Source organism: Rhipicephalus microplus, chromosome 5 (assembly GCF_043290135.1).
Source record: "Rhipicephalus microplus isolate Deutch F79 chromosome 5, USDA_Rmic, whole genome shotgun sequence".
Classification (NCBI taxonomy): Eukaryota; Metazoa; Arthropoda; class Arachnida; order Ixodida; family Ixodidae; genus Rhipicephalus; species Rhipicephalus microplus.
The window spans coordinates 150,668,142-150,681,305 of record NC_134704.1 but is presented as its reverse complement, the minus strand read 5'-3'; the positions used below and the strand labels follow the sequence as shown (position 1 = coordinate 150,681,305).

Below are 13,164 nucleotides of genomic sequence, written 5' to 3'. Positions count from 1 at the left end.
ATTGATATGAATACAAGAACGTTACATGTGTTTAGTATACATAAGTATACATACATGTGTTTAGTATACATATCTTTTCACCCACTTTTCTTTCTTCACCATTACCTTACAATTTGGTCTAATAACCTCCCGTATACTTTCCTTGGCATTATTGTCTGCTAGATTTCATTAATATTTTGTCAAAACACGGAAAAACGAGCCGTTAGGTATTCACTTCTTTCCCTTAAATATATATATATATATATATATATATAAAATTCTATTTCGATATACATTAGACCTTCTCAGTCCAAGCAGGAGCGGTAATACAAAATATATTACAATTCTGTCGAAAGTGACGAACACATAAAAAAAAAACAAAGAACAGTTCAACGCTGTATGGTTGCTTAAAGTTTCAAAGATACAGTGTTTGTATTACATGTGAGCATATTACAAAAATGTAATACGCTAAATAAAACAAAAAATATTGCTGATTTTTGAGCAAGACATTCTCCCATTTCACAGTTCACCACAGATGATGGTAGACTATTTCAGTATGCTATTGATGATGGAAAAACAGAGTTTTTATGAACGCCGTTGTGACTCTTAGGTAGCCGTATTGTCTTGTTGAGGTTAGTTTTTGAGGAGTGTCTGAGAGGTTCAAGGAAATGTTTTGTTCCGGATATTTTACGATGCTCATTATACAAATGATACAGAAATTCAGGTTTTCTATATATACTAAATAAAACTAAACTTTTGAATATGCTAAATGAAAATAAAATATACAAAATATAACAGTATGAAATGATGAATGATGCAAAGAGTATAACTGAAAACGAATACAAAGAGCTGTAATACATGAAATGTGGACATTGAAACAAGGTGAAGCTATGAAAAGGAACAACAATACATAACATGCATAATGTGTGATTTTAGTTTTGTCTTACAATGATGTAAGTTCCTTGCATTTTTAATAAAAGCAACCAACCAGTTTGTTGTAGCTAAAAAAATTGGCTGATCCCACGTGCAGTTGAAATCGATGATATGCGAAGCACGAATGAGAGGTTTGATATGTCACTTTAAAATCAGCACAATGTTACAAGGTTAAGGTAAATGGTGCCGTACATGACTTAGGTGTCATGATTATCATGTTTGGATGTGTCGTTTACCTTCGTCATCTATTCACATGATATTATAGTGTCATGATTATCATATTTGGATGTGTTGTTTACCTTCATAATCTATTCATGTCATGTTACAACAAATTTAGTATAAGTGGAGCTAGCGAAACGGCCGCGAGCACGCTATAAGCGTGGTATGTTGTCATGTTCTTAATGACACGCTTGTCAGAATTATCATGCTTGCACCTGTCACATACTTTCATCATCCATTCACGTCACGTAACACCAAATTCGGTATATGTGGAGGTAGCAAAACGGCCGCGAGCGCATCATGAAGGGCCCAATAGACTCCAATGCAGTGTTGACGCGTGCCTACGCTGGGCACAGTGACGTTACGTTAGCAAAACGCTAGCACTCTATAGTCTGACGCCAAGCGCGACCGGCGCAACCAGCGTCCGTCGGCACGGCCCGATGGCAACCGGTGTGAAATGCGACATGCTGCATTTCGCGCCGATGCGTTACCCAGACAACACTGCGTCTCCCTCTTTTCGTGAAGGAGGGACATCGGACGCGCTGAAACGCGCATGTGTCAAAACAATGCAGCGCGGCGCGCACCTGCAAAGATATGGCAGGACTAGAGTATAAAGTTGGGCATGTTGGTAAGACATAGTTGATCGACGTAGCGCGTTTAGAAACTTCGGACAAGAGAAGAGACAGAAGGGAGCGCTTACTTCCAACAAAATCTTTATTTCGAGGAGCGTACATATACTTTTTGGCACTACATTGCAGCACGTGTGGCTGCAAACCACTTTTTCATGGTACAGTAATCATAGAAAAAAAACAGAAATAGAGTGACAAGGGAGATTATTGAAGCAGAAAAGATTAGTAGATTAGGGCTGAACTGCGTGAGCACTCCTTCTCTCGGTCTTTGTGAAAAAGAATTGCCGTTCTTGAGATCATAAGTTTTTAGCGCATGGCAATAGAGGGTTTTTCATCTGTTTATCTGTTGTCTTCGAATTTCGTGAGCATATATATGTACGCTCCTCGAAATAATGATTTTGTTGGAAGTAAGCGCTCCCTTCTGTCCCTTCCCTTGTCCTATGTTTCTAAATGCGCTACGTCGATCAAATATGGCAGGACCGGCGCCTTGGCAACACTGGCGAGCATGTGCACCACGTCACGTCTAAATGTATTGGTGCCTTGACTGTAGCATGTAGTCATGACATGCACCTCATGATTATCATGTTTGCCCCAGTCACATACCTTCGACATCCATTCACGTCACGCAATACCAAATTTGACATATGTGAACCTAGCAAAACGGCCGCGAACGCATCATGAGTGTGGCATGTAGTCATGTTGTTACGTGACATGCATGTCGTGATTATCATGTTTGAATGTGTCATTTACCTATGTCGTCCGTTCGCGTCGCTTAATGCCGAGTTTGGTACGTGTGAAGCTAGCCAAACGGCCACAAGCGCATCATGAGCGTAACATGTAACCAAGTTGTTACATGACATGCATCTCATGTTTATCATGTTTGCGCCAGTATTATACCTTCGTCATCCATGCACGCCGCGTAATAGCAAATTTGGTATAGGTGAAGCTAGCGAAACGGCCGCCAAAATATCATGAGCATAGCATGTAGTCAGGTTGTTACATGACACGCATCTCATGTTTATCATGTTTGCCCCAGTATCATACTTCGTCATCCATTCACGTCCCGTAATACCAAATTAGGTACAACTGAACCTAGCGATACGTCCGCCAGCGCATCATGAGTGTGGCATGTAGTCATGTTGTTACATGACACGCATCTCATGATTATCATGTTTGCACCAGTCACGTATTTTCGTAATCCATTCACGTACTGTGATACCAAATTTGGTATATGTGACGCTAGTGAAACGGCCGAGAGCGCATCATGAGCTTGGCATGTAGTCATGTTACATGACACGCATGTCATGATTTTCATGTTAGGGTTTGTCGCTTGTGCTCGCCATGCAATCATGTCATACTATACCAGGTTTGCAACATGCCATGTGAATGAAACCACCGCAAGAGCTGCAAGACCATGAAATGTAAATCATGACATACATGTCATGATTTTCATGTTATGACTAGTCAAATATGTTCTTCATACAGTTATGTTATACCATACCAAGTTTGACATTGATACCATTATCGAAACGGCCAGGGAAGCCATAAGTCGTAGGCGGGCGGACGGACGGACAGACAAATAGATACGCTCAAAGTCTTCGACCATTAAGAGAAGTAACAATGTCATGAGCAAATTCAAGCAACTGTGTAGCTAGCACAAATGCCGTAATAAGACAGGGAAAATATGTTGTATGCATGTATCTGTAGCATTCTTCATAGCAATTCTTGATAATATACTCCAATAATGTGGAGCGGGTATAGAGAGCAAAGAGATTGACTTACAATTTGGTATTTACTTGTTTCCAGACTTAGGGGCACAATGTTTGCTAATTTTAACGTTGGGGAACTGTTGCAGAAATTTCCATTTTTGAGATATTACGGTAAAATAATTAGCACACTATACTCAATACCACTTTATAAATACATTTGGCATGCAATCTGGGCCAGTGTTTTGTAACTTCAAAATTACATCAGGTTATGCACTTCAGAGGAGCTCAATTCAAGATTAAGAAGAGCAAGTAGTTTGCTGCAAGCGGAAGATGAAGGAGTGATACCGTTATCTATGAGAAGAAAACAGAATTGAAGTAATTTTTAGAGACACTTGCAATAGCTTTAGGATTTGAGGAGAATTGGCCATCAAAATGAGGCCATACACTATGACGGACTAATTGACCTTTAGAACCTGGATGAATTTTTTTTCCCATAATTGTATTGAAGGCATTGCTGAAGTAGTAGTTTTTAGCCTCTTGATTTTAGCTTCTGTTTTCCTTTCAATGCAATAACTCAAGAAGCATTATCATTACACTTGTAATGCAACTCTTACGTAAGCGCTTTATGCGATGAGTAAGGTGGATTATATCTTTATGTTAGCATGAATTTACTCAGTTCCATTTAATATACTTTTGTGGCATAATATATTTTGTGATAGGTATTAACACAAATCTTAAGGAGCACATTTACATTGAAAATTTGATACAGCATTCAAATTCCTTAAAAGATGAGGTTAAAGTGTCCAGTACAGAAGTGTCATCAGCTTTAAGAAAGTTCAAAACAGTTTGAACAATCGCTTTCAGTAGACACGCTTAGTTTGAGGCTACTTCAACAGTATTATGGTCAGAAAACTCTTTGACGACTTCACATTTTACACCGTGCGATATGAGCTCGCAGCCCCATATTGAACTTAGGGTGCAGATAACTCTTTTTCTTTTGGTCTCGCAAAACTGTAAAACTCTAGCGTATGGAAATGCGGCTGCTACTAGGAAAAAAATCAGTGTTCGCACAGTGATATCATAGGGTGTAGGAGGGTAAACAAGCCGTTCACTGATGCCTGCTAAAAAAGCTATCACACTAGCGCACGCTAGCACTCGTGATCATGCCCTTATAACCAAAGTTAACAGTTGCGGATCGAGCCACGCTGCCTCCCACGTGAATATTCTGTCATATTCCTTCGTCCAGCAAAACACAAACAGGGCTTCCTTTTCGGTTGAGAAGCAATCGTCGGTAGGCAACGCACGTGGAGTGATGTTATCGCATGCACCCTTCGTGCGATAAAGATGGACAGATTGTTTCATCTATGCTACAACAGGGTTCCTCAATATAGCACATGCGAGATTTTATCCGCGGGAACAGCATACAGTGCACGTACCAAAGTTTTTATTTGGATTTTATACAGAGTATGACAGGAATGATGAAAGCCTGTAGAGAGTGTCCATATAATTCTTCTTGCAATCAAAAGGTATACGAACACCATCGAAGGAGGCTGGCTTTTGTTATGAAGAGCCACATTGTTTTGCCTGTAAAGAACTCGACCGTTGGGAGAATGAAATAATTGCGAGCCTTTTCCTTCAGTTTCATTATCAATTACACTGCAGTACGCTCTTTTTAGAACAATTTTTACAAGCGCTTAGACAGTTATGGCTTCGTAAACCGTGTGTGCAATGTGAGTGCTAAGTGTTGAGTGATAGATATCAAACTTCACGGCTACACTTTTTTTATTTCCCCTTGCCCAATCGAAAACTCACAGAATGCAGCAAAATCACTAGTTCATCGCGCATGATAATTCTGCAAGACGCGAGGAATAACGGGGCTGGCGGGTGGGAAACGCGTGGCAAAGCAGAGTGTAAAACAATTTGCAGCTGATATTTCTCGTATATGAACCATTCTAGAGCGATCGCTCTAATCATTCTACATGAATCACTGTTCTGGCATCACGAAGAGCGCCAAAAGAACAGGAAATGCCGAGAGCGAATAAAATACTCGACTGTGTATCTCATGAAACTGTTGTAGGATCCTTATTTAGACAAGGCATGCAAACACGGAAAAAAAGAGAACAGTCAAGACACCGCTAGCGCCGCTCTCAGAAATAATAAAGCTGAAAAAAAGAAGGTGAAGTGATGTATTTTATGCCCAGATTCCCCGCTCGGGTAAAAATAAGAGAAACGACGGCGCGCCGCAAAATATTGTTCGGCGGCGGCGTGACCTCTTTCGGAACTTTTGCGGCGGCGCGGCGCACAGCTCTACTGCTCGTACAATATAGTGTATCATCGAAAAATCCTAGTGCTTCTTGAGAGAAGTAATGTTTGTATGCGTACACATACCTGTGGTGCTGGTGTCTCCAGCAGCTCAGGACGAAGCAGCTGGAGCAGCAGTGGACCCTTCTGTTCCTCCAACCCAAGTCGACTGCACAGTTCCCCTCGGCTGAGAGGATCCGCCTGGTACACGAAGGGGTCAAGGAAACGGCACGTTACAGTTCTACCCGTTACACTCTCCTTCGCGACTCTTAGCAACTGCTATCGTGCTGAGTATGACCGACAATGTGCGTGGCATGGCACTCTCCCACGTGTACAGTGGTGTTGACTGTGCCCTGTAACTGATAGTTAAAAGCAGTGCGAAGTAGACTTGCACAGCAATGTGCGCGAGACTTCGCGGCATGTCTGTAGAGCTCGGCCTTGTAGGGGTAGCAAGGGGCCCACCGATTGGCTAATAAGTGGGGCCATATAAGCACGTTTCACAGAGAAGGTAAGAAAACGCGCGTTGCACGAAGTGCGGACAGAAGCACTGAACACATAAAAGGGTTTAGAAGAGAACCAAGCACGATGAAGCAGCAATATAACTTAAAAGCAAGCATATTCTTGCTCATGCCTACTAGGTGCTGTTTTATCTATGGCTACATACCAGCTGCCTCGCAATAAACTCAGTAAAATCAGTATAGGTAATTGACTTCGAGCTCCCTTAAAGCCACTAAAGAAGGATTCAAATCTTCTTGTTTCAGTCCTGCCTGTGCCCCCTGTCCTAGTTCGACATGCAAAATCTTGGTTACACTTTAAAATGATCAGACAGTACATGCCTTATAATATGGCCTTGATCTCAAAATTGCTCATTCAATATATTGCCTTCTTCGTGTGACAAACAAGTGGGTGGTGTACGAGGAGACATCAGCGGTGCCTTTCCTTTGTTGAGAACAGTGTGGGATAGAAAACTAGCACTGGAGTTTCCACAGGCATGCAGGTTCATCCTATTCTACATTGTAGTAAATGCTTACGTGAACGAGCATGAGTGGCTACTGATGGAAACCATGCTATTAAATGTGATGGCCGAATGAGGAGAAAGAAGCTCAAGACCGGTTGCAATTTTGTGTTCATAAATGTCATAAACAAGGAGGCTTCAGCAAGGAGGAGGCACTCACCTGCTCCAATCTTGTTTGGAGTGGGGAAGGGAGGGCTACAGAATGCCCAGCGAGTAAAACTATGTACATAGAAATCTTCAATCATTACGAATGATATGTCCAATACCAGCATATCATTTCCAGTATAAGAATCTGCTCTGTCTAGTATGGCAGACTGTTGTTGATTTGCCACTCAAATAATTTTTTTATCACAGCTTCATCATCAAGCCAGCATGAATATCCTATCACACAGCTATGTTCTCTGCATCTTTCTAGAATTCCTAGTGCAGCTTCACAGTAGAACGATTTTTTCTACAGTATCGCTGCTCTTGCAGTCCCTCAAGATTTCTGCAGAATGTACCAGCCTTCTTGTCCTGCTTGAAAGATGCACTCCTGAATAGTATTTCAAACTCTTAAGCGAAAATTTCAGTTAATTTTGAATAAGACCTGTTGGATCTCACAAAGAAAGCTGAATACCATAAACGGGAGCCTACTCTTGCACCTGGTCCCTCAAGCATGTTATGAAAATTACACTGGCAAGCTAGGAGACAAGTTTCTATGGTATCTCAAATGCAATTTTCAAGATTTAAATAAGGCAAGCTCTACAGGTTGGCTCGTCCAAGTAGTGGCGGCGAACACTGCACTCGCGCTCCTAAATTATATACGTCATATCAGCTGTCTCGTGCCCGCACCACGGAGAGCCACATGTTGGGTGGAGCAAGGGACACTGTCTATGCAGGTACCCCAGGACGACAGCTTACGTGTAGTGGACCAAATCTGGGCTGTCCAGTGAGCCTGGGCTATCGCCGATGACATCGCACGATGCTCTGCAAACGATGGCTCCTGGAGGCCTAGCTCGTGCCAGTAATTCCGCGTTGGATCCTTAATAAAGTTTATTACCTACCTACAGGTCGGCACCAGGTGGCCGCCCAGGTTTCATTCACTGCAGTGACTGCACATGCCAGCTACGAGAACATACCAGCGTTGCCTCGGGTTCCAGGACGCTGAGAGTGAAGTGGAGGTTGCAGCATCGCAGGAAGTCACGCACTAGCGAAGCTGCCAATCGGCCCTCGTCCGTGGCAAGAACGTCTGCCTGCTTGACTGACCTCTCGAAAGGTCTGATGCCTTCCTGTTCGTCAAGGGCCAGGTACACGCTGGCCCGTAGTTCTGCCTGTGATGGAGTGTTTGCCCTCTCGGCTATCAACCTGTTCGGTTCACCCGTTCACGATTTGCCAAGGTGCGCTTCAAGGGCACACTAAATTACATATTGGGGTGACAAATGAGAGGCATGAAGGAGAAGAGGGAAGCTTGCAATGAGAAAAAAGGAGGTGGATGCTGGAGGGGACGTTTCGGCAAGCGGACTCGTCTTTTTGTTGCAGCCTTGAAAAAGCCAAGTTTGCTTGTCGAAACGTTCACTCCAACACCCAACCCGTCTTCGAATTTCACATTGGGCAGGCAGTATCAGAGCGCTAGAAGAGGTCACGTAAAAGAAGGCTCGAATAATGACACCAAAACAGAGATAGCTTCATTACACCAATATTCACATGGAGCAGCTTTCAAGTTATTTGTTACCCCTGCATTAGGAGGACCACATGTTACTGTAAAGATATGTAATAAAAAAACAATAAAGAGTGATGGCAGAATGCAAAAAAAGTAAGATTTATTTTCTAACAATTTAGAGAGCACCATGAACTTTCATTGCCAATGGGTGAGAAGTTCCCTGACCTGACACTTGAAAGTTTACGTGTAGTACACATTTAAAAAAGATGGCCTCTCCTTTCTGTATCTTCTATTTTAGGGGCAAAGCTACTTAGGAGCTAGCGTTGTTGTCCATTGTGGTCACGGTATAGAACCGTTGGTATAGGTAGAACATAAACACAAAAAAAGCTTCTACAATAGACTTCAACGTAGACGTAGAATAATTATAAAGTAAGAGATCACTGCTCCCAGCAAAAATAACCTATCGAAAGGCTACTGATGAGTCGATCTCTACCAAAATGTGTCTAGATGATGAGACTTCTCCAGAAAACCAGTAACACAAAGGCACACGTCAAAAGCACTATGTGTCCCAACAAGTTACCCACATTAAAGTAATGCTTTGCCACCAGTAAGATAGTGGGTTTGTGGATTCCCTTTTGAGACATATTCTCCACTTCAGCAATTTTTTCTAAATCTTCTTTGAATTGCCTAAGATGACAGGATGGCAAAATAAATTAACATTACTGTATACACTTTATGTCACTCAATTTACATTGTATGAGGCAACGCTAGTGTAATGTACGATTACTCGCCGATACGATACCCAGAGCTTCGTCTACTTATCATTATTCACTTCTGGGAGGTGCGTGCATTTTTTTCACTCACCTTCCTCCCCTAAACTGCACTTTGCTCTCTTATATACGCGTTGCAGAAATCAGTTTTTTCTTATATCATATCACTACATAAAGCCACTGATGCACAACCTAAGGGTGCACACAGAAGGAAAGGAATCTCTGACTTGAGCAAATTAAGTCGCAGCTGTAGAGATTTGTCCAAACAACTGCAAATGAGTGAGAACGAGAGGTAATTCTGCAAACAAACGGATGCTGAGATTCCCTTCGTTACGAATGCTGATATTCACTGTTGGAGCAGACACAACGTAGTGAAACTAATGCCATTTTGATAGCTACGGGATCCAGACCAGCACCCCATGAACTTTTCATCACATGGTTTTCCAGCTTCACAAATCATTGGTGTTTACAGTAGATTGTTTTCTTTTTTTTCCCGCATGAACTGTACTTTTTTTTCTCCCAAGGAAAAAGTTCCCTATTGCCTCTTTGACCATCTAAAAAGCCCCCTTCCTTGCTGCATTAATTCCAAAGGTGTGCCTGGACTTAATTACAGCCTAGGAATATGTGGAAGCCCCACCTACTGAACAACTGTGGCGCACCTGCCTGTCACCAGTGAAAAACGGTTGCCCTAGCCTGTTTTAGCTCGAACCGCAAGTACTTTTTTCAGCTTATGTAAATACTAGTTGTGTGTGTTGCGAGTCGAAGGCTCATTCGTATACTAGTAAATAGCCAAGCAGCAATGTCAGAAACCCCGACAAAATTTACCAGGGCGTTTTGAAACAAGCGACGCAAACTGTCTGTACGATAAAAAAAGCTGTCTCAATTAAAAGGAAGCACTCGAAGTCACCAATATAAGTAAACGCTGTTAGATGGAGCATTCACGAATATTCTCTATGTGGGAGGAACAGCAGCGGTTTACGCAGAGCTGGCATTTTTTTACATTGTTTGTGACGAAAATGGCATTTTGTCCCGACGGAACAAACTGCTACGGCCAAAGCTATGTCCGGACGGCATCGAAACGAAATGAGCATTCCGTCCATTACACCTCCTCGCATGCAATAAGTTCTCCCGCAAAGCTTCACTGTCCGTTAGCATCTTTTGGAACGCTGTGCGTGTGTGTTTCAAGAGTCATAAGTTTGTTTCGCGTGTAGCGTCTTTTGGTGTACATGTACACGCCAATAAATGCGGAGCACTCGGCAGCTGCGACGCTCTGCAACCGAGCAGGATTGAAGTTGATATAGTTCGATTCCCTGCGTCTAAAATCTGCTTTTTATACAAGCAACGCGACTCCGCACTGAAACATGAGAGGCAGCCTTAAGCTTAAGTTGCCGTCGCTAAACAATTCCGTTTCGATGCGCGAACGTTCTCAATCGATTGAAAAAAAGTTTGCAAGGCGCTGCTAGGTTACGCAAACCTAAACTATTCCAACACAAAATCCCAAATTGCGCGGCACCTGCTACCACCCGTTTTGAAGTAAACACAACGTAAGGGCGCTCAGATTACCTTTATTCGGTTGATGATCCCTTTTTTCTCGAGTGTTTCGAGCAACAAGTCTCGAAGTTCCATGTCCTCGTCAGCCGCCATTTTCAAACAAGAAGCATCGTGCCGCGCTTTGCGTTGTTACGGAAACTTTGCGCCCGCATCTCGCACTCGTTTGATCGATTAAACTCCGTAGTTATGCGCATACGTTTGTCAGGCATATTTTTGGCTCTCCGTGTGGCTATTCCTGTACGTTTAGGACACTTCAATTCGACCGTGTGCGTGATCTTGTTGGGAAAGCGGGAGATTTGAAAATCGTGACTGTCAACGAATGCAAACTTGTGACCTCCTTTACCTCCGTAAACGTAGCTTTACAAAAACTTTTCCTCACATGACGGAAAACCACACCCACTCCGCGCAGGCCTGGCTTTCTTTTGTTCACACCCACGATACAATGCAGTGCATTAAAAAGACCGCTACGACTTCTCATACGATGCTTCAAAAGTACCTATAATTACATCATAACAAATTATGAATTTCAATAACAAATTAAATGTCTCAACTATAAAGTTACACAAGGTTTCTGGATGTCTGCAGTGGGTTAAGCTCGGCTTATTGGTTGTACGTGATTCAAATTGCAGCGCGAAAAAAACCACAGGACACATCAGAAAGGGAACATACACAGTGCTGACTCTCAACAAGATTTTTATTTTGAAAACAATGCACCGCTTATGCATACCAAGTTCACACAAACTAACCGCTACTATAGTACTGTGTCAAAGGACACGTATAGCACAGATTGACCAGCAACAGCACAAGAACAAAGACACATTATGAAAACCGTTCGCATTCATGGGTGATAATGCGATTGACACGGTGCTGTGTTGTTTAATTAGCTTCAACGGTCTTGCATATTCAGCATTACTGTGTTTATTTCTAAAATATTGATGAGCAGATTCATGACCTAGAGTCTGTCTATAGCCAATTGTCATGTGTACATTTTACGTTATATTGTCATGCTTTTAATTATCCTATGGTTAGCACAATGACCCATACATCTGACCCAAACTCTACGAACTATGAACTGCTAATTGTGCCTGATATGTTCGTCAGTGTTTTCAAAGCCATTTTCTTTGATGGACTCACACACACACGCATATACAGGATATATATGTGGTAATGAGAAGTCTGATACAAATATAAAGCTGAGTACAACTAAAAAAATAAATCATAGCAAATGAACCTGTAGTTAGGATGCGCCAATATGCCGTACACTTGCACTAAAATATTTTAGAAAAAGATTATGTGTAGCTATGGAAATTTCAGGGATTTTCGTAACGGATTCGAAATATTCTGGATGCTATGAAACAAAAGAAAACATAATTTGTGTATGCAAACATATCATTATAGATGTGGTCACTCTACCTTTAGCACATTTACGATAAGATTGTTTTTGAGAATTGAACGGCTACGCTGTATTGCCTTTCTGCCTGAAATGTAGTCAAATCCAGGTTACAAACACCTAAATGGCACATGCTGCTGGGTTTTTTCTACTATATGAAAAATAAAGTGCCAATAAAAAGAAAATGCTTGATCTAGATTCCACTTTGCCTCCATACAAAGGACATTATTAATTCATTCCTCCTTATAGCCACACTTGTAGCAATGTGTTAAGATTAAATTTCATGTTGTGGTTTGCACTATAAGTGCACCACTCGCTGCCTCACTGATAGCATGCACCACAGGGATATAGCAACTTTGAAAAAAAAATGTAAAATAACTGTTAACCTTTGGACAGAACACACGCAAGTACTGCAAGCAAACTTATAAAAGCAGATATTCACAAGGAATTCTCAAGAATAAAGTGGATCTTTCAGCAACTTACATAGCTGATCTACTGATGTCAACTACTTGTCTTTTTATAATGAAAAAACTTGTGAAATTCAAGCCCCCTGATGTATATCGTGCCTTGCACCACGCAGTATGCAAGGCTGTTGCTCAAACAATTATACTTTGTGCACTTCTTGCTTCTCGTTTTTGTTCCTTTGCTTCATTGCACAACCAACAAATGTGTATTCCTAGCTCAACACGTCAATTCCTCGAATGTGCTGAGGAAATACCTTTTTTTTTCTTAAGTCCATATTTTGGTGCGGTAGATGCAAAGCTCATTCTGATTTTGTTGATGCAGCTTTTTTTTTTTGCAAACAACACAACCTGTGTATTCCAAGCAAATTAGAGGACGGGAGTCTTGCACAATCGCCAATGTGTTAATTCGTACAGTAGTTGGAAGAGCCTTGCCAACGCATTCTAACTAGATGACTGGATAACATATGACCGAAGCTCAGAAAGATGCTTTAGCGGAAGCAAGAACAGCTAAGAAACTGTGTTTATTGTGCATACTCTCTCTGATAAAAAGGAAACACAGATCGAA

General features: G+C 41.8%; 1 protein-coding gene across 3 annotated transcripts in view; it reads right to left on the bottom strand.

Annotated features, from left to right (window-relative positions):
• The window catches only part of LOC119174175 (uncharacterized), a 43,856-nt gene that overhangs the window by 28,034 nt on the left and 2,658 nt on the right, over positions 1 to 13,164 (bottom strand). The window contains exons 1-3 of one of the 3 annotated variants that reach the window (XM_075896048.1): positions 10,758 to 10,973; positions 7,904 to 8,095; positions 5,858 to 5,971 (exon numbers count right to left, since the gene is read on the bottom strand). In XM_075896048.1, coding sequence (XP_075752163.1) covers positions 5,858 to 5,971; positions 7,904 to 8,095; positions 10,758 to 10,838 — 387 coding nt within the window. In that variant the 5' untranslated portion in view covers positions 10,839 to 10,973. Of the gene's footprint in view, positions 1 to 5,857; positions 5,972 to 7,903; positions 8,096 to 10,757; positions 10,974 to 13,164 lie in introns of those variants that run through there. The other 2 variants (XM_037424996.2, XM_075896049.1) reach the window with 2 other exon arrangements.